Source organism: Porites lutea, chromosome 1 (genome assembly GCF_958299795.1).
Source record: "Porites lutea chromosome 1, jaPorLute2.1, whole genome shotgun sequence".
Classification (NCBI taxonomy): Eukaryota; Metazoa; Cnidaria; class Anthozoa; order Scleractinia; family Poritidae; genus Porites; species Porites lutea.
In genome coordinates this window covers 27,273,733-27,296,011 of record NC_133201.1, presented here as the reverse complement: position 1 = coordinate 27,296,011, position 22,279 = coordinate 27,273,733, and the positions used below count along the sequence as shown (strand labels likewise).

General features: G+C 40.0%; 1 protein-coding gene across 1 annotated transcript; it reads right to left on the bottom strand.

Annotated features, from left to right (window-relative positions):
* Positions 1-57: 57 nt before the first annotated feature.
* Positions 58-16,634, bottom strand: LOC140947474 (D-glucuronyl C5-epimerase B-like). Its single transcript, XM_073396590.1, has 2 exons — positions 15,663-16,634; positions 58-3,323 (listed from the first exon to the last, which is right to left on the bottom strand). The coding sequence occupies exons 1-2, from the start codon at positions 16,474-16,476 to the stop codon at positions 2,293-2,295; spliced, it is 1,845 nt and encodes a 614-aa protein (XP_073252691.1). The 5' UTR covers positions 16,477-16,634; the 3' UTR covers positions 58-2,292.
* Positions 16,635-22,279: the final 5,645 nt, after the last annotated feature.

The window sequence follows — 22,279 nt, the reverse complement described above, 5'->3', positions numbered from 1 at the left end:
AAGAATCTTTACGCCGGTTTATTAAAGGCGAATAAGAAAATAAATTCACCAAACAACTGCATATGTAAGATCACTTTATTCAAGCTCGAAGCATTACTTTCACTTTTTACAACCAAACGCGATTTCCTTCGTAGAAGCTCAAGTAAGCCTCGGTGGTCCAATAAAGTCATAATATATTCCTTAAATTTATAGTACAACGTTTAACGGCCACTTATTCGTGACGAGATTAAAACTTCATGTTATAGTTATCTTCATGTAATAAATTATTTTCTGGAAATTAGCAACAAAACCAAAAATTACAAAACGGTAACATAAGAGTAGTTAAAGTCTCCAATTCTCATTCACAAGAATTCCCTAAATTAAATGGATATCATACAATCAGATCATTCAGTCAAGTAACAAATTGTTTGATAGCCGGGTTATTTTTTGGCACCAATTTACAGTTCCTTCCAAGCAAATGTTGCCAAAACAAATAAATCATTTGGACACAAAACTTATAAAAGTTAACAAGCCTTGTTTACACCAAAGCTTGAACTTGCTTAAAAGCCACGAAGCATTGTAAGATGTTGTTTTCATTAAACAAGAAACTGTTTACTCATTTTCGTCGACTACAAATTTAGAGCAAATAAAAGCACAAAGAAAAGCTTTAAGCCCTCTTAGCTTCCTTAAACTAATTTCTACCTTCTTCAACCTCGTTTTCATAATCGTGCTTTGTCGGTGTAAACACTAAACAGGGCATTCGAGTCCCAAAAAAAAGGCTCGAAAAAAGTACCGTGCGATTGTCCGGGACAAGATATTAGTGCTAGACTAGTACCGTATTTACTCCATTAAACGCCGCGACGTTTAATTTATTTCATTCTTGGAGTTTGCTGATGCCGCGTGTATTCGAAGGTAATCTACTACACAGACGCTCTTTGTGCCGTCACCACGCAACGCTCCTCCCACAAGAGGCGGGGGGGGGGGGGGCAGTGCTGCGTGACGACAAAGAGAACGGGGGTGGGGTTTATTTCAAAATAACGGTTCTTGCTTTGACAGCAATTGGCCATCTCCGAGTTCCCCCGGGCCTCTGTTTTCAAACGAGGTTAAGTGCTCAGCCTTTGATATGGAAATGATTTTTCAGTCTCATGCAAATAAAACTCATTTTCGCAAGAAAGGTTGTACACCTAGCCTCAATTTGAAAATGAGGGTTTTTGGAACTCGGAAGTGGCCTATTACGGTAAATCATAAATCGTAACGTAAAACAGAAAGGCGTTAAAAGGTCTATAATAAAAGTCTCGCTTTTTCTTTAAGACAGAATACTAACTGTCCGGAATGGGGTACATTTTCCAGTTGCACCGAGTTTCTTTTTCTTATAATCTTCGAATAAACGCCGCATTCTTCTGATTAATGCGGCGCTTATTGGTGATTTTGCTTCCATACGCGGAGGCGTTTAATTGAGTACATACAGTACCTTTCAAGGCAGCAAGGGTTTAGTGTCAAGGGGCATCTTCTAACAAAATCATTAACTAAGACAAGCAAGAAGTGGCCCTGAACAAGCCAAATGCGAGACTTCCTTGCCCAAAGCACAAGCTGGAATTCAAGTTATTTTCGAGTCCTGATTAAAAGAAGATGGAAGGGGGGAGAAGACATTTCTTCGCAGTTAAAAAGAGGGTTTACATCGCCGTAAGAACCTGTTAAGTTTTTCTTTGTTTTTAACCTCTCATTTCCCTAGGAGCTATTGTGTTGACTTCCTGGTCTTTTTTTAATTTTAGAGGTTACAGGTTCTAAAACCAAGGATGGGCCTAAACGAAGTCAAGCTGATCTCTTGAGCTTTCATCTCTCTAACGATGTTAAATCTACAAATAACTAGCCCTCGTCAAAAAAGCCGGAAGAACGCAAAGAAAATGGTCGGTGATTCTAAAAGCCTTTCGTTTCCAGATTGATTCTGGAGACATGTTTGATTGCCTATCATTTGAATCGGTTAAGCGCCGGATACCAGCAAAAGCCATAAGGGCAAAAGTCGTTTATAGCGATTCAATATGTGAAAAACGATAAAATACCCCTGTAGTGCTCACTCAGGACTCAGCTTGCGCGTGTAGCCTTAAAGACGCAACCTCGGTCCCAGGGCTCTCTCCTTCCATCCGTTGAGGCATCTCCCTCTCTCTTTCGCTGCGTAGGGACGGGTAGGAGGGAAACCTGAACGCGAGGTTGTAGGCAGCGTTACTTCCAGTAAACCTTATCTCGACTCAAGCTAGTTGCATGAGAACGCTTGAAGTGACTCTTTTCGCGTCGATAACAGAATGTATAGCGGTTCTAGTTGTGTTTCGCCCTTTTTCCTTTGGCATAACTTTCCCACCGGACTGCTGTGGATTTGAAAATGGGATCTGAGCCGTTAATGCTAGCTAGAAAGTACAGCAGGCTCACGTGAAGCGTATGGTAATCCCACCGCGCCAAATTTGGTTCGAGATGCATGGTCACGTGACGCAAATCATAGAAGCTGCCCGAGCCACTGTCGTAAAGCGGCAGCATTACTTTCAAAGAGCGCATGCCCTGATTAAACAACTCCGCTGCTTCCCTGGCATGGTGAGGGCTCGCAGTGAGCTTCAAATCATAAAGGCCAAGTAGAGAATAAATGAATCCGTTGAGTACAAAGAGTGAAGGCGAGGTTGGATACTCTTCATACCACGGGTATTGATTCATGAATGTAGCTAACAGGCCTTTGTCTTTGGCCCTGATTTTAAATAAAGATGTCGCTCGCAACGCGGCGGTTAAATAGATTTCGTTTTTTGTGTATAAATAAGCTCTCGTAAGAAGCGACATGCCATGGCCTTGAGCCATTGCAGAGTACCAGTTGGGATTAAGCGTCACGCTTTCCACTACGCGCTTGACGGTGATTGGCCAATTGCCCTTCTCGTTTTGATTACGTAAGAACCAATTGGCAGCCGCCAGGAAGAAGTGCGCATGAGCGGAATGCGCCAAGGAGATATTGTCTATGGCTCCTCTGCCATGCAGTGCAATACTCTGTATTTCAGTCAATGACAGTTTACTCTTCCTGGTTTTCTTTTTATCAGCCGCACGGAGCGCCAGCCCTTTTCTTAGATCGGTATCCAAACTGCGCACAATTCTTTTCCAGCCTTTCCAACGGCCTAGACCATAAAATACCTCCGATTCCGTCGCAGAAATAAGCGCGTTATTCGTGGAATAATGCACCGTATAAAGAACGGAATTGTCGGTTTCTATGACAACCGAAACACGCACTTCACCACGAAGAAGGAGATCGAATGTTAAAATAAAATCCTTGGTGGCACTGTCCAGATGTAGAGAAACTGCCTCTCCGGATAAATCTGAAAGAATGACAAGAAAATATATTATTGAAACATCTAGATTCCTTCTAAGTCTACTTCGAAATGGGGTTCCTATAAAATCGATTTTGTCATACAGTCGAGCCTGTATTTGCAACTCCCTCCCGTAAGCGACCACTTATCCATAACACCAAAGATTTCCCAGCCAAAGCCCTATAATCAAAAGCTCTCGTAAAACGACGACCTCTCATGAGCGATCGCGACCACTATTTTCTAAGCCTGTCGGTTTTCTTAGTTTCCATTGTTCTTTTTACAAGAGGTAAAAACCTCTTCTTTTTTTAAATTTAACAGCACTTTATTAAACATTTACATACAAAGGGAAAAAAAAGATCACGAAAAAAGCAAAGGAAACTGCAAAAATTACAGAATTAGAAGATTATTATTGCAAAAATTATCATTACAAATATACAAAAGGAAAAAAACAAAGATAAACAATGAAAAAAGCAAAAAGGCTTAACAGAGGCAGAATTTAATATGTCTACATTATTATTTTTACTGATCAGGTCTTTATAGATCCTACGTTCTCGGCATATTAGTTTGCAGTCCTTTGCAGTCCTTCTGGTTAATGTTTGTACTTAACAAAGGCAGCCTTCGTTGTAAGAAGAAACCATGCAAATCTACAAAACGGAGATAATCACGGGCATATGGGAGGGCAGTGCCAAAAGAAAGTTAACGTGTTTAGATGGCGTTTAGAAACGTCCATTTTTTAGGTAGGGACTGATGAGCAGTTTGTGCACGTGTATTAAAACCTCTTGTTAGCGACCACTTGACGCATGATGTGGTCTACGTTCGATATGTGTACTACGTAGCTCAGCGACAAGAGTGACAACAGTGCAACAATGACAACAGTGACAAAAGCCAGAACAGTGACAACAGCCACAACAGCGACAAAAGCGACAACAGTGACAACACAGAAAACAGTGACAACAGCGACCACAGCGAAAACAGTGACAACAGTGACAACAATGACAACAGCCACAACAGTGAAAACAGCCACAACAGCGACAACAGCGAAAACATTGACAACAGTGACAACAGAGCAACACAGAAAACCGTGACAACAGCGACAACAGTGACAACAGTGCAACACAGAAAACAGTGACAACAGCGACAACAGTGACAACAGTGACAACAGTGACAAGAGTGACAACAGCGACAGCAGTAAAAACACTGACAACAGCGACAACAGTAACAACAGTGCAACACAGAAAACAGTGACAACAGTGACAACAGCGACAACAGTGACAGCAGTGAAAACAGCGACAACAGTGACAACAGTGACAACAACCACGACAGTGACAACACCGACAACAGTGACAGCAGCGACAGCAGTGACAACAGCGACAACAGGGACAACAGTGACAACAGCGACAACAGTGACAACAACCATAACAGTGACAACAGTGACAACAACCATAACAGTGACAACAGTGACAACACTGACAACAGTGACAACACCGACAACAGTAACAGCAGTGACAACAGTGAAAGCAGTGACAACAGTGACAACAGGGACAACACTGACAACAATGACAACAGTGATAACAGTGACAACAGCGACAACAGCGACAAGAGTGACAACAGTGATAACAGCGACAACAATGACAACAGCAACAACAGTGACAACACCGATAACAGTGACAGCAGTGACAGCAGTGACAACAGCGACAACAGAGACAACAGCGACCACAATGACAACAGCGAAAACAGTGACAATAGTGCAACACAGAAAACAGTGACAACAGCGACAACAGTGACAACAGTGACAACAGCGATAGTGACAACAGTGACAACTGTGACAACAGTGACAACAGCGACAACGGTGGCAACAGTAACAACAGTGACAACAGTGACAACAGCGAAAACCAGTGGCAATAGTGCAATACAGAAAACAGTGACAACAGCGACAACAGTGACAACAGTGACAACAGCGACAGTGACGACAGTGACAACAGTGACAACAGCGACAACAGTGACAAACGTGACAACAGCGACAACAGTCACAACAGTGAGAAGAGTGACAACAGCGACAACAGTGACAACAGCGACAACAGCGACAGTGACAACAGTGCAACAGCGACAACAGTGACAACCGTGACAACAGTGACAACAGCGACAACAGTGACAACAGCGACAACCGTGACAACAGCGACAACAGTGACAACAGCGACAACAGTGACAACAGCGACAACAGTGACAACACTGACAACAGTGACAATGGCGACAACAGTGGCAACAGTGAGAACAGTGACTACAGTGACAACAACGACAACAGTGACAGCTGTGACAACAGCAACAATAGAAACAAGAGTGACAACAGTGACAACACAGAAAACAGTGACAATAGTAACAACAATGACAGCAGCAACAACAGTGATAACAGCGACAACAGTGACAACAGTGAAAACAGCAACAACAGTGCAACACAGAAAACAGTGACAACTGCGACAGTGACAACAGTGACATAAGCGACAACAGTGACAACAGCGACAACAGTGACAGCAGTGACAACAGCGTCAACAGTGACAATAGTGACAACAGTGACAGCACTAACAACAGCGAGAACAGTGACAGCAGTGACAACAGCAACAGATGGTGATTTTTAGAAGCTATCCTGCGTTTTTCACTACCCTAACCTTTCCACCTAGATCTTATTATAAAAAAAATTATAGTTGACAACGAAAAGGTCTCAAGCGCTTCCGCATCATGGCCAATGAACAACATGCAATAAATAGCTCATAAATAAGCAATTGACTACTGGTAAGTAGAAAGCCGCGCTAACTCGCACCAAAATTAATTTCCCCTCGAATCACTCGATACGTAAACCTTATCCTTAATAACCGGAAACGTCTCTTATAACTAGAAGTTATTCTATATCCGTTCATGTCAAGTTCTTTAATTTAATAACTTTACCCTCGGTAACCTGAACTCTTTCGAGATAGGGCAACAAGTGTATCATCGATATGGTGAATAAATTTTCTGTTGGCGTTGCTCTTCCAAAAGAAAGTGATTTCATATCATTCAAACAGCAATGAAGACTCTCGTTCGTTATTTGTTCCTTAGTACCCCCCGATAGTTCCTTGAAGGTGTTCCAAGTTATCGGTTGCAAACTGTAGCTTGAAGGCAAGGCGTTAAGTGTATATAACGGACGGATTTTTCATCTGCTCTGCAGAATCTACGCAATGTCCCGATAAAAACAGCGAAAAACAAATTCAAAATCGATTTTTCTTCCACGCGTTTCACATGTCTAAAATTCCAGTGCGGTCAGGAGCCTATTAGTGGAAGGCAAGTCTGGGAAAGATCGTGACGTCATTTTCGGACAAATTGTTTCGCTTTCTTGTTTAAGTAGAGACCTTTAGCTTCGAGGACGAATACGAAGATTTGACTTGCAGGTTTTTTCGCATATTCTCAAAAAATAGACAACCCGGAGAGCTTCATTTTACCTTTTGTCCCCAAAACAGTAAGCACTGTTGTCTTTATTGAAGGAGGTTAAGCCCTCTCCCGATAGCAAAATGATAAAACTTCTAACATTTGATAACTTGTTTTTGTCACTTGAAGTAGAATGACGAAGGCTATTACGTTTGCCTAAAGCTGGTTTCGGTGCCGCTTAGCAGTTTATATTGTGTTGTTGGTCACCTTAGAAAAGTTTCACGGGGAGCATCACTAAAAGCTGGGACAAAGTTAATACGATTCGCAGAGTCTGGATCGTCCAATATCATACTGTATCGTTGGTTCACTACTTAGTATTGAAAGAATCTCGTAGTCTTTCTCTCTAAAGACATATTGAAGGCTCTTCTGAATCAAATATGTGCATTTTGTAATTTGTAATTGTAATTTGTTTACCCACGGATCACTAAGAAGTTCATAAGAACTCGTTGAAACGTGTCCGTGCGTTCCAGATCGAATTGGAATTTGAAAGTGTTGGTTTTAAGGAGAGGGTAAAACCGGAGTACCCGGAGAAAAACCTCTGGGAGCAAGGGAGAGAACCAACAACAAACTCAACCCACATATGGCGTCGACGCCAGGATTCGAACCCGGGCCACATTGGTGGAAGGCGAGCGCTCTCACCACTGCGCCACCCTTGCTCCCCTGCATAGCTATTTTCAGACCAGTAATCATGTGACTCTCATGATGTACTCATCAACCAGGTATGAACACATTTCAAGTTACTAAATCCACCTCATTAACAAACGCAGTAGTCCGCCAGTCTCCCTCCGTCATTAGAGACGTTTAGATTTGGAAACGAGTACCAGTACAAGATTTGACTTAAAGTTTTTTCGCGTGTTCTCAAAATGTAGACTTCCCGGAAAGCTTCATTTTACCATTTTTCACTAGAAAAATTAGCACTCTTATCTTTAGTGAAGGAGGTTACGCGTTCTCCCGATGGCAAAATAATACAACTTCTAACATTTGATATCTTGTTTTCGCCACCACGACATTCGCGCTAAAACTCGTATTACTGCGCTTTTCACAAACATGCGAACTCTAAAGTTCAAAAGGCGCCTTCACAATTGCGTTTTTCGCTGCTGTCAATCATAATTACGATCACAAGCAACGAACCTTGAAACACAGAAACACACAAAACGGATCGAAATCCACCAATCACAAATCACAAACCTTGACCTTTGGAACCCGTTAAAGTAAAGTTTTGTTTCCTAAGAGGTCCGTTAAGATGATTGACGGCAGCGAAAAACGCAATCGTCAGTTGGCTTTTGAACTTCAGAATTCGCATGTTTGTGAAAAGCGCAGTAAAATGACTACGGCTACCGCGTTTTCTCGCCAAAATGAAGCTGGTTCACGCGCCAGCACTACTTACTATTGAGAAAATCTCATACTCGTAGTCGTACTCGTCTCAGAATCTAAAGCTCTCTAATCAGAGAGCTTTAGATTCTGAGAGGAGTACGATTACGAGTATGAGATTTTCTCAATAGGTAGTGCGCGCACGAACCAACGTCATTTTGGCGGGAAAACGTGGTAGCCGTCGTCATTCTACAACGAGTTTTGGCGAGAATGTCGTGACGGCGGGAGCAAGTTATCAAATTCTTGAAGTTTAATCATTTTTCGCCCGGGGAAAATAACCGCACTAATTTTTCAGGTGAAAAATAGTACAATGAAGCTTTCCGGGTTGAATATTTTTCGAGAATACGCTAAAAAACTTTAAGTTAAATCTCTTACTCGTCCTCGTCCTCAAATCTAAAGCTCTGTATTAATACATGCATGATTAAGAGCCCTGGTCACTAGAGTAGACAATATTGAAGAAGATAGGGTTACCGGCAAAACACAAACAGATTAGTCATTAGAGTATCTCTGTAGGTTTGTGAACAAATGACAAACAAACCAAGACTCGTAATTCCACAGGACACCCAAGCAGTTATTTCTCAGATCAGAAGTGACGATGCGTACAAGAGACGGTCCGGTACCAATTTTGCAAACCGAAACCTCGGGTTCTCACTGTACTAGGCGTCCTCCTGCAGACTCGAGTTTGCCAAAGACTCGGGTCTGACTAGGCAAGACAGAAAAACGACCTTTGAACCACTTGTTATATTTTTGACGGAAGAACTCGGCTATACTAGTCGAACATAGAGTACTTTTCCCAACATTCCCACGAAGACTATGATGTCTAATTAACTTCACCCACTGATACAAGGAAGTTTTTGTGTAAAGGGGGTTCTGAGGAAAACTTTCCACCAAAATCACGAAACATGCTAGTAGCCCCTTTAGGCTCCTACCATGGTGGTTAACTTGACCGAATTATAAAAAATTTAACGTTGGCTCTTTCGCTTTCAAGATGTTTGGTCCCGAAGGCGGATGGGGGGGGGGTACTCGATATATCCTTGGGTGGGGAGGTGCGGCCCGGCCCATCATACCCTAACCCTGTTTAAGACAAAAATCGCTGATTTTCCTACCCCGTTTAAGACAGGATTACGATTTTTGATATCCTGTTTAAGACATTTAACCCGAAACCATACCCTGTGTAAGACAATAATAAATATCGAAACTCTTTCTTATTTAATCCATTGGCAATCACAAAACTATTTAAAAAGATACCCTGTATAAGACAAAAATCGCCGGATAAAATCGATACCCTGATTAAGACGACAAATGATAACATCGATGCCCTGTTTAAGACAAAAATCCCGAAAAACATACCCTAGCTGGCCGCACGTCCCCATTAAGCCCTTATAAGGGAGAACCCTCCTCCCCCGGGCGTTTGGTTAATTTTACTCCGCATTTTTGTTGGTCAAGGATTCGCTCTCCAGAAGTGTGAAACGCAATCTATACATCCGTTTAAATAAACAATAATCAGGTCAATTTCACGTCTCTTTTTAACCCACACTTACACGGAAGCGATATGTGACCTTTTCACATGTCTGGAATTTGATTTTCCCAAATTGAATTTACACGTACATATAATTCACAATGCCGGTCGACGAAAGTAACAGCGGAAATAAACACCGCCGATGCACACCAAAGATTCCTAAAATACCAAGACATTTTTCGAGAAGGGTAACACGTTTTTGCGCAAAGTACTCCAGATATATATCGACGGAAGCCGTTTAATTTACGCTTTTTGCGGCACACTTTAAATCTGAAGCGATTTCCACCTACACCTGTGTTAACAAGATAAAGTGCTAAATGGGCCACAGTGAAGTACTTGTTAATTGATCTGGCGCCTTCGAGGCGAGATACGTCGAATTTGGACATAAAACAGACTTTCTAAAACCAAACAAATGCAAGAAAATGATGTATTTTTAGCTTTTCCTCTCGCGGGAAAACTTCGAAATATGACCACAAAATTAGTCACATTAAGAGATTTCATCTATATATATAAATGTATATTGCAACGTTACACGCTATCATAAGTATAAATGCCCGGGGGATCATTATGAAGTTACCGTCTCACCTATGATCCTGGACAAAGGGTGGGGTGTGGGTCTCCTATTCCATTTTATCCGGGTGTTCAGCGGCATTTAGGATGTTCGCCACATGAACCTAGTTCAGCCCCACAAAACTCCCTTAGCTTAGTGCTAGAGCCATTTCTACGACATTCCACAAAGAGGTTGAACTTAAATCCAACTTTTAAGCAGCCTTGCTAAAGGAAGTCTCATGGCAGGAAAATCTCGCATATGAAACTGTACACTTTGCAAACCGACTTTAAACACAGAAACGTGTTTTCAGAGACGCTTTAAAGTAATGCAGCCCGATACTGTAGCTTGCGATATACATGCCCGCGACGTTACATAGCTGATTCAATATACACACAAGTTAACTTAGACAGCAACAATGTTTCGTGTGCCCAAATGCCCAATGCCCGATTACCAATGACCAGTTGCCAAAGCAACCATTTCTGAATTAGGTTTATTCGAAACATTGGCGTTGGAAAAACCCAGATATTCATGTTAGGTGCCATAAATATTTATAAATCAGACCACTCGCCGGCCGTAAACTGATGGTTGAATAACCGAACTAGACCAGATTAACATGTCATATAAACAATGACTGAATGAGAAGGAGAAGTTACCAGTTTTAGCATCGCTTTGTTAAACCAAAAGGCAATTCGAATCCTGAAGTTTGTTAAAATCACTAATGTGTCTGTGTTTGTGTTATTTCCAACTGTAACGCAAATACCGTACAATTCCGTAAATAAGCCCCTCCCTGTATAGGGCCCCCCAAACTCGAAACGTAAAAAACCCCCTGATAAATCGCCCCTCCAAATACAAGTCCCCGGGGGCTTGTACTTGGAAATTGCCCTCAAATTCAAAATAACACAAAGCAAAAACTGTACAGTAAAACATAAATTTTTGCATTGCCAAAGAATTGATACGTGTGCCAAATGACTGCAGTCAAAAAGTGTCACAGTATATTGCTGTTTGCGTAGTTCAGTGTTTGGGTGGGATTTTCTCGGTCCATATAGATAAAGTACTTGCATGGCTGAGGTTCAGAAAGATCTACGTCCTCAAGGCGAGTTTCAGTAAAAACTTGCTGCAAATTACTGACATAAATTTCATTCTAACTATAAGCTAGCCCAATAGATTTTAAGACGCATATTTCCCTCCCAGTATAAGCCTAGTCGATTTTGAAACGCAAATATCCCTCCGTATATACGCCCCTCCAAAAATAAGCCCCTCAAAAGGGCCTTTAAAAAATATAAGCCCCGGGGCTTATTTTCGGAATTAAACCTACCCGTGTCAGTGTCACAAAGAAGGGTTGAGGTTTTAACCTCCCTTGAAGAATTCACTTGTTATCTTCCTTCTAGCATCAACCATAATTTTGCGCATTATCAAAACCACTTATCAGTGCTTTTAGCAGTGACTTATCAGCATGCTTAGACGCAAATCCTCCTCATACAGACCGCGAAACAGATCAGATAACTACTTCCCCTAGTTGCCGGCCACACCTAATATCTCAGTCATCTGGTGACCACGTGGCCAAAAAGTTTGCGGGTTCTCAAGAAAAACCACAAAGGAATGTTTTTCAGAGGTTTAGAAGCACTGCCTACCTACAACACTTACACATATTTGATGTCCAGGATTTGGGAACTATAAATGTATTTTTAGTTCTTCTACTGATTATTTAAATTGTTCACAGAAAACCAATAGCATGATTTAACTGAATAATTTATGCTGATGTTGTTGCTGTCTTGGTTAATTTTTACGAAAGCACTAACACAGTGTACAGTAAAAGAGAGAGAGAATGGCCGATTACAGCAAGCCACGGCTAATAGGGAGCGAAAGTGTACATTTACAGGCCAGTTTACGACTAGGAATAAGCACAGAAATATCGCGGTGTGGGAGGAGGTAAAAGCCTGCCAGAGACTGGTAGGCGACAATCTTGATTTAAAACTGAAAAATTGATGCCACCCATTTCCCCAAATGAAAGGTGGTATTTTGACTTAAGGGTGGCAGCGGGGTATTGCTTTTCCATTATATTTTATCCAAGATTGTATGTAGGTGCGGCATCTTTTGACCCACTCAAACTTTTGGTTTAGCTGCCTTGGTTAAGGCATTAATAGGAGAACATCCTAGTATTGTCACTTTAACATAACCCTACAGCAAGCAAATTGAGAACGTTTTTCTCCATTTAAAATCAAATGTAAAATCAAGCCCCTCTCCTTTAACATTTCACTTTCAAAGACGTTTTACCCCATGCAAGACAAAAGATAACAGGATAATTGCTTCCATTTACAGTTTGACCTTAGTGATAAAATATCACCTGATTATAAGGAATTATCATTGAGTATTTCACAGGGTAGAACATTTTTTTTAAAAAAAAACAATGGAAACATTTTTATTTTTAACCTTGGATTTTATCACCACACTTTGATACAAATCTCAGCAGGAAATTAAATGACCTCATGTGTGGCCTTGTTCACACCTTGTCTCATGTTTGACAAAAAATACCTTAAAACACTTTTATACTACCGTTAACTGATTCAAGAAGAAAAATATTTATAAAGAAAACTATAAATTAACTTTCAAGCAATCCATGTATATGCAACTTGACTCCGTCCACCAGTATGTTTGTGAAGTTGAATACAGTTTGATAATTTGTACAGTAGAAAAAATTAACAAAAAGTGAAATGATTTTTAAGTTCAATAAGTGTGATAGCAATTTCATTCACACACACATTAATTCTTTTTTTAAATTACCGCTTGATCATTTCAAAATTACATGGCATAAAAAATAACTGGAAAGCCTAGTACTCAATCAAGTGATCTGTCATTCAACACAAGCTTCACAAAACAGATGACACAAAGCAGTGTCAAGTAAGACAAGTACCGAACCAGATTTTTTTTCAGGCACAACCAAATCATTGAAATTAGAAATTCTCCTACTGCATCATTTTACTTAGAATTTGGAGTTAACGATACAGGACAGGAATTGGCAGCGAAAATGTTCCTTATTTAATGATGTTAATTTTTTTACACAGTCGCCATTATTCCAACTTAATCAATTCAACAAATAGAGCTGAATGCTCCTGGAATTGCATGATTAACACCACAACCAAGTTCCAAAAGAGAAAGAGGAATAATATTGGACATTTTGATATCTTGGCAAGTAACACAGGACACCACTCATTATTATCTGGTGCACTTTCAACATAGAATATTTGTCATTCACACCTTTGACTATCATGATGATTATAATTCTGCATTTACGACTGTATGTAATATGACTTCATCAGCTTTAAAAAGCAATTTACCTCCTACAGGACACTGTTAAGTTGCCAATGACATTATGTGTCTGGCCTGGCTGTGTTTATTTCAAGTTACTGAACTTTAGTGAGGAGTTCCTAACCTACAGTATGTCACTTTTCTTCCACACTGATGACTAAAACTTTATATGCAGAGTGAAAAACAGTGTAGCACAGTACCAGCAATTACGAGTAAACACAACTGAAAAATTAAGTAGGTATTTTCCATGAATACAACGGACCTAATGTCTTAATGCTTCTCTTAATGCATCCTCAATGCTTTATACTACGGCTTTACTTGAAAATAAAAAAATATAGTAAAATTCTTGGGACACAATATAGTTAAGGGGCGTTGTGCTTAAAAAAGCTAATTAGTAAGTTCTTTTTGTATATAGCCATAGCAAGCAAATATTGGCTTTAAAAAACCTTTCGAGTGGGGAACATATTATAAGTGCTTCAATCTGTCTTTGAAAACTACAGCTTTTTTTGTGCTGCTATAACTACCTGGTTTCTGAAATACCAGTATCTACCATAAGTATTCTTAATGAACATTTAACCTTGACTTGCTAATCTACTTAGAGGAAAGGGTACAGTATCCTTGATTCATTATTCAAAAGGTCACAAGTTTTTCTCTAGTTTCAACAATCATTAAGTTATCTCTAATCATTTTTAAAAGAAAGATTCCCTCAACTTGACTGAAAGCAACAATTTAGTGAGGAAAGATGTGTTTTTCTTGAATGTTTTGGGTGGTCAGTGGATACTTCGAAGCACTGAAATAGTGATCGTGAAAATAATTAAAAAATTCCTTTTAAAATAAAATAAATTCAGATCGTAAGTGTGAATTTTACTTTTGCTAGACTACAAGGTTATTTTGCCAAGAATGGATTACCAGAGATAATGGAACACAATTTATCAGCGAATTATTCATGTTATTTAATGTGGCAAGTCTGGAAAGAACTAAAACAACAGAAATGTCTTTTTCCAGAAAAGAAAGTGAGACTCCACAAATAAAATCTCCAAAACATAAAAAAAAGTCTGAAACATGATAATATGATAATATTCAATGACATCCTAGAGGAGATCACTGACCATATATGTTAATTAAAACCGAGATAAGGATGGTCAATTTAGAGTAACTTATCAAGTACAAATCTTAAGTCTGGAAAATGCGATAGGCGCTGACTATTACCTTTTAATTAATTCAGAGTCTCTGTTTCTCAAAAGTAGCAAGTTTCCGACTTGTAAGACAGAACACAGACACCATATTAGTAAACTTGAAATTAGGCACGATTTAAGCCAAGCGAAAGGCTTAAGGAAGGTATTAAATATTTAGTTTAGCTGACACCCCATACGGATTAAATCGGTTTTCAATAAAGCGTAAAGTGTTTTGATCTTACTTAGTGGTCAGCAAGGCAAGCTCAAAACCCTTAAAAAAACTGAAAAGCTTCTTAGCAAATAAATACGGAAATCTAAACTAGCATAAAAGCTTTTTAAATAGGACATTTGCCAACGGTGGTTTAGACTTTATTTTGCGTCTTCCCTCGTTTACACACGGTTTATCGCAAGGAAATCGACGGCAGATGCAGCCGATAAACCTTATCGAATGTACAAGAATTTTGGAATTTGTTTACCTAGAAAATTACGTTCATCGTATAAATTAACACCGGTTTTCAGTCCTCCCGGATAAAAAAAATGTTTAAATTCCTCGTAAGGTAAATCTAAATTGTTCCCTAGTCGCTGATACCAGAAATAGAAATGCTTTAATGAAATACAATGATTTCATGGCTTTGAGCATGTTTACATTTCTTTGTCCTCTAGAAAAAAATTGGAAAAGCCTGATTGAAAACACACTCGCAACAAAATTAACAAAACAAACAGATTACGAATCAACTGGAAATGTTTCAAGTTTCTTTTTTTAGAAACAATGATCTCAGATTGTGCCGAAAATGAAGGAGGGAGGAAAATTGAAATTGTAGTGTTTCTAATTTGCATTTAGTAGGTTTATATAGTATTCAATTAAGATCACGCAGTGTTTTGATCTAAATTGACACTAAACGAAGGCGTAAATTTAAAACATTATAAGCAATATGAAAATCTCAGAAATCTAAGCAACTAAGAAAGCTCACCTGATGTAGAAAACTGTAAAACTCGAGTATTGCGTTGTTTATCGAACACATTGACCATCTTCGCATTTTGTGAGGTTGCCCAGTTCCAAGTTACGTCGGAAACGCTTTCAGCATCTTCAAACACCTTCCGCTTCTCCTTCGAATCGCCTTCCATAAGCAACATGTTGTAGTGTGAAAGGCCGTATTGTGCTATCTGTATAGGATAATAATGTCCTTTCGGGTTCCATTGCGTTGAAACAGGGACTTCCTCAATGCCGCTAACACATTTGACTCGAGAGCGGCCTTCAACGTGATACGTTTCAAACCAGAGGAAAGGTCCTCGCGTTTCATAAGCGCTTCCCGCTTTTGCTGTACGCACTTCGGAGTAAGAATGTCGCCAGTCTAAAACAGTTTTCCCTTCAATTTCCTGTAGTTCGCCATAGATATCAAAATATTCCTTGACGAATGAAAACGGAACGTAAGCTTCCCCTCCATGAAGCGTAGCTTGAAATTTCTTTTCGCCATTCACTATCGCGTCGATGCGCTCGACATCGGGGCAAATGTTTTGGTTCGTTGAGGCCTTAGAGCGAGTGAATTCCGCTTCTTCGCTCTGTTCGCCTTCTGCTTTGTTTGTGTAGGTCACTTTTGTAATTACTTTGGGGCAATCTACAACGGTTTGCGGCACACCTCTTATCTCTTGTAGTTTCGTAGGAGGCAAGGAAGTTGCGACTTCACAACCACTCCAAAACAAGTACAAAGTGATGACGAATGTAAGGGCACAGGCAAGATATAACTTCAGGGAGGGCTTGTGCAGGCAAAATGGTCCCAAACGCATAATCGAAACCCCTCATTTGAAGATCCTCCGCCTAGGTTGTCATTAGAGGCAAAATGGTTGAGCTCCAAATTGGTTTGCTACACATGTTTGGCGCATAAATATTTTGCTATGACCACTGCCGCCATTTTGTTTTTGTAGTCTAGTTCCAGGCTCCTAGGAACATGTGTGATAATTGTCGTGTCTACTCCTGTTTCAGTCGATACGATCTTTAATCCTCGTTGAAAACGACAAGTTGTCATTTCACAGACAAAGTTGTTTTTCTTTCGTGTTTTTCAGTTTGTCGAGAGCTCCAATTTGTTGACATTTTTAAGGTGGAGAGAGCGTCCTTCCAGAATAAATATTATTCCTGTCTACATGCGTTCACTGACAATTGCTCTTGACGTGAATCACAAAAAAGCAAAATTGTTTCACAAACTTTCGCTAGTACCACCTGTGATTTCCAAAAACAAAACAAAAAAATTTCGATATTCACTTTCGGAAAATAATCAAAGTTGCTTTAGATGGCAGAGCTCATATCTGCGCTGAGTCACAGACTGATAGCGCTGGATTGGACTTGAGGATACTGAGACTGGGTTGACAAGTCTAAAAAAATGCTAAAAAAAACATTTGAAAGCGAGCCTACAGAGGACGGTCAGGGCAAAGGCTAAAAAAGATTTTACAGTTACTATATCACCTGATTTGATCAAGTATAAAATTGTCCACCATATACATAGTCACCTGGGGTTACCCCTTTTTATAATGGCCTATACGAGAAGGCTCAGCCCGGATGAAGTACCTTTTTCAGGCTTCAAGTATATGAAAGGGTAAGGAGACTACTTTTTCGGTCTGTAAAAGGACTAAAAGGGCTATAATGCGCATTTTATGGCTGGAGTCAAGAAAACTTCCCGCTTTAGCAATTTAGTCATATTTAAAACACAGCGCATTCACAGTAGAGGACAGTAGTTAAAAGGGATCATGCGCCTTTATTTCTAAATGTGAAAGGGTGATTGTTTGTTGTCAATAGGAGGTAAACGAAAGGGGTACCTTTTCTTTCAAAAAGGGTATATAAAAGGTAAGGGACCTGCTCCTAGCGGAGCTTCCCCGATAAAACGTCGTTTAGTAGCCCCCCGGGCATTCTCACTGACGTTTTGAAAGCTTGCCCTTCGGTGCACGTGAGAGTGAATCGAGTCCTCTGCTGGCCCAAGAACGGGCGCCTCGGGGCGTTCGATACGTGATCTTTCTATTGTGACGGAATCTTTTCACAATAGGCCGTCAACTTGACTCAGATGACAAAGCCCTCTTTTTATTTTCACTACCTCAACGACGCAGGGCCAGAGTTTCTGTTGGAACTAACCCTTTTTATTTACTTTCAGTACGTTAAAATTATCAATGAACGGATAACCCGGCGAACAAAGGTATGCTACTTTTTCGCGATACTGCTGAAACATCTCAAACATGTTGGCGTGTTGAAAGTATCCTTTGTACGTAGCCCGAGAAACTCTGACCGCACATCACGGAAGAATGAGAAAGTCTTAGTGAGAGAGTATTCCACTCAGGCGTTGACTTCCGCAACCCCGCTGGCTTATACAACTTCGTAAGTGGTTTTAGGAGGGATTATAAACTAAGGGGGTTATAACCGTACTAAAAATAGCTTTTCAAAACAAGCTACATAGCGGTGGTGATCATAATACGTTTTAACTGACTGGATTCTGTATTCAGTAAGCTTCAAATTGTCGTAAAACATCGAATTCATTCAATGCAAGTCAGAGGGAGGCTTATATCTGGGGCGATGTATGTTTTTGTTTTTAGGTATAGGTAGATGGGCCTAAAAATGGTGGGGGAAGGTCATGCTGCTGGATCAATAAACTGCCCATCTACCCCTCCCCTAACCCAACATTTTGTCCTGAGTGAGAAGTAAGTGTTAATGTTGGCTTAGGGGAGGAGTAGGTGGGCAGTTTCCCGGAAATATAAATTGATCCCTGCTGGATAAGCGGAAGTTTACGGTATCCGAATGATATTTTCTTGTGATTTCAGTAAATCTACACGGAAGATCCGGTAATACTAACAGGTTTGTCGCTGTGGTTTTGCGCTAAGTTTTCGCTCACGTACCACTTTAGTATTGCGGAAGAGAAGATATCGTAAAATTCACATGCCACACTCCGAGTGACAGAATGACGACAACCTTGCCTGAAAACGAGGTGGGAGTGTCGTCGGTTTTAGAGAGGAGACCCAAACTCATTCCGCTGCAGGAAGTAGTAATAAATGGGTGCAGGAGCCTATAGCTTCCTGATTGCCGCATAAAAATCAGGGTTATGTTATTTTTAGTCATCTTCTTGTCCCAAAGCTAACTTTACAAATTTTGCTTTTATTTGATAAAGCTCCGAAAAAGAGGATCAATCCTTTTTCTTAAGGTGCTTATATACCGATTCTCACGGCCGGTGTTTCCGTCGAAAGATACACCCCCTTCTATCTCATTGATGATTAGACGCAACTGTAAGAGGTCTCAAAGGATCAGAGAACTATTGTAGTCAAACTAGTAAGCAGTGCAGTGAAGACTGGAAAGAAGATATTAAGGAGGTTTTGTTTTACACGCGCTTTTTTTGGCGTGAACACAAATATTACTTTATACTTTTGTTAGTTGATACTCGATTATATTGCTCGATCGCCATGTTTGGCATGAAACATCTAGCAAAAGCGTTGCTACGGTTTTACGGAAGATAATCAGGATCGTCCTATAAGCAGGGAAGAAATTTCCATTAAAACTAAAACTTTATGGAAATAGTTAGAAGGATTTCCCCAGATATCTAAAAAGGAAACCGCGAAATTGACGCTATCACTAACACTCACTAAGCGGTGTGGCTTATCTACCATAATATTTGCTAAAAGTTTGACAGGAAAGTATTCGCAATCCAGTGTTTAAGTTTTCGTAAACTCAGTACCTCTCTACCTCTGTACCGTCTCTGTTTCATCATAATATCCTCATAAAATCTGCCCTTTACACCGCTGTTTTAGTTTCAATTATGCTCTGTATCTTCTTCGAGACTCCTTTCAGTAAAAGAGGAATAATCATCAATCATTTTACGAAGAGTAATCATTGCTTAAAGGGCCTGTGACACGCTATCTGCTATAAATACCCGTTTCAAGAGCCATTATGGCTCTTGACCTTTTTGCCAAAGAGCTAAAACGTTTTTCGCATGAATTGCATTCCAAAACAAATGGTCTAGTTTTGTTATTTAGACTATATAGCCAGGCATTGAAACTGTTTCTTGTCGTCTGTTGCTATGAATGGCAATGATGGATACAGATTGAAACTTGAAAAGCTGGACAACTTTTAAATGCAATGCCTGCACTGAAAAATCACCAAACATTTTTTGGTGTCAGTCTGGTGAAATCTGTTTGATGTCTCTTTCATATCTCTACAGGAGTATTTTTTGTATGGGTAAAGACATGAACTAATGACTTCAGCACAGAATTGGCCTAAAACAGCAATATCATGATGACGCAGCCCCTTCAAAACCCATCATTCCATCGAGGATCAGTCGTTCTGGTCGAAATGCATCTGACCGCGCGGCATCTTGAAAGACGTCGGAACAGCAGACACCTTCAGCTTCTTAATTTATGTCTTTATATCAAAATGACTGATTAATTCAAAGTTTTCTGGAGAACTTAAAGGCATTTGCTTTCTTTCTGTGTTCTTGATCCCAGCAAGTTCCTCTTGAAATCATCTGAAATCCACTCCAGACGATCCAGTGCTAGGGGACAAAGACAGAGGAGTGGAACTAAATTTTACAATCACTTTGAAATGTTGTGCGTTTCTGTCTTCGAAATGACGTTTTGGTTCTGCCATAAGTCTTCAATCAAATTTCGTAGCCTCAGGAAGGCATGTCAAGCCGTTTTATTTTCGGCAAGGATAACAAAATCTTTAACGAATGAAAAAAGGAGGCGTCCAAAATGATTTTTGCGGTTGAAAAAAGAGAAACTGAAAGGCAACAAATTCAATCAGAGTTAATGTAAATGTTACGGTTTTTCTCCTCGTAGGCTGCAACACAGCCCGTAGGTTTTGTGTAGGTCATGATCAAGAACGCGAGCAGTTAAACGAAAGGTTTGGAGCGAGGATGAAAAAGGAGAGTGAGACTGAGGAGAGACGAATGAAACCCTTCGCTTCAAGTTCTTCACGAGAGCGGGGTCTCACGCCTGTGCTTTGTATCTTGTAAACCCGCCAATTTTTTTTTTTTTTTTTAAACCCTGCATGTTTTTCAACCTTCCTTGCCAATTTCTGTCTCCGCCCAGAGGATCATTTTGCTGCTTTGCTCGTTATTTTTATCAAAACAAATAATTTGCCACTGAGCCTTAAAGACAACAGAAGAAAGCATGCAATAGGTTAATGGGTACAGCGACCTTTACACAAATCTAGGGATATAATAATAAGCTATCACTGAGTTTTCAAAACAGCTAAATACTATTTATAGAACGAGAATGGAAAGAATATCCCCCGGTTTCTCGAGCAAAAACCCTATAAGGACTCCATAAGAGCAGATGCCAGATATAAGGGTTATTTAAAGGTTCGTCTGATTGATCGTATTCCGGAATAAAAATACCCAAAAGTTTTGTTACAAAAATAAAACATAAACAGCGGTGATAAACATTGTGAGCTTTCGTATTTTTAATAAACTTGAGGTTTCGTACGCTATTCATCATAGATTTTCCAAAGTGATCTTAAGTGCCGTTAAAGAAAATGAAGAGACTATAGTTAAATTTTAACACGGGTTTTTTTTCTTTTGTTCAAAAGCATTTCCTGGGATAATTTTCTGAATTATTTTTAGAGCATTCAACTAACAAATTATATGCAAAAATAATCAAACTGAGTGTTCTTTTTAAGCTTTCATATCAGAATTCAAATTTCGCACTAACCCTGGGTTATCTTAACCCAGCTTAGAAAAAGCTGGCTCTGATCAGGGAAAAGTTTAATTTGATCGCTTTTTAACAATTACTTTTGAAAAACCAAACCACCAAACTTAATCAGTCTTCCTAATTAATCATCTGCTAGTTTAGGATTAGAAATGCACTTTAGATGAAAAAGCGCAGCCAAATAACCCAAAACTAAAACGAGAAATTATTCACTTGGTTTTAGTTCTTGCTTAGTGGTGTGGTAGAGAAAGAAGAAACTAACGGTTCCATTTTTGTCAGTTGAAAATTTCCAGCGTTTTACATTTGTACTACTAAAGACCTGCCAGGTTAAAGACTCACAGGTCTGAGGTTCCTTAAAAAGTCTTCTTGCCCTAATTAAAACGGATTTGCTTGTTTTTGCTTGTTCATGTACAGGAACACTTGTCAAGAACGAAATTTCCTCTCGTAAATGAGTCGACACTGTTTCCAGGGGAAAACCAAGGATTTTATGGGAAATTACAGCACCCCGACCCTTGATAAAAGAGCAAAGATGTCAAAATACAGCAAATGTTGAGCCAGCCGGGCAAAATTTTAAGTAACGTTTGAGGTCTGATTCCTCTTGCTTGTTAACAGCAACTTGTTCCTCCCCTTTCCACGAAAGTCCCACCCCACTGTTCAGCTATTTTCCACCTTTTCTTCTTTTCTAATTAATGAATCGCCCGTACAGGCAATGCCGCTGCGGTTACATTTTTCTACTTTTCTTCAAGACCGACGCACAAAAGAGGAAATAGCTAAGAAACCTTAGAAACTTGGGCGAAAGTTGGGTAAAAGGGAGATGGGTACAGAGTGCCCAAACCTCCCGTCTCCCGGCCTTCCTTTCATGGCTTCAAGATATTAAGCATTGTCACGTTATTTCCCCCTATTTATTCCGCTTCCC

What these genes read in the sequence shown, in the direction of transcription:
- LOC140947474 (XM_073396590.1), bottom strand. Translation starts at nt 16,476, where the DNA reads ATGCGTTTGGGACCATTTTGCCTGCACAAGCCCTCCCTGAAGTTATAT. An exon ending in TTTACAGTTTTCTACATCAG is followed by an intron (nt 3,324 to 15,662) that starts GTGAGCTTTCTT and finishes TCATTCTTTCAG; the next exon opens with ATTTATCCGGAGAGGCAGTT.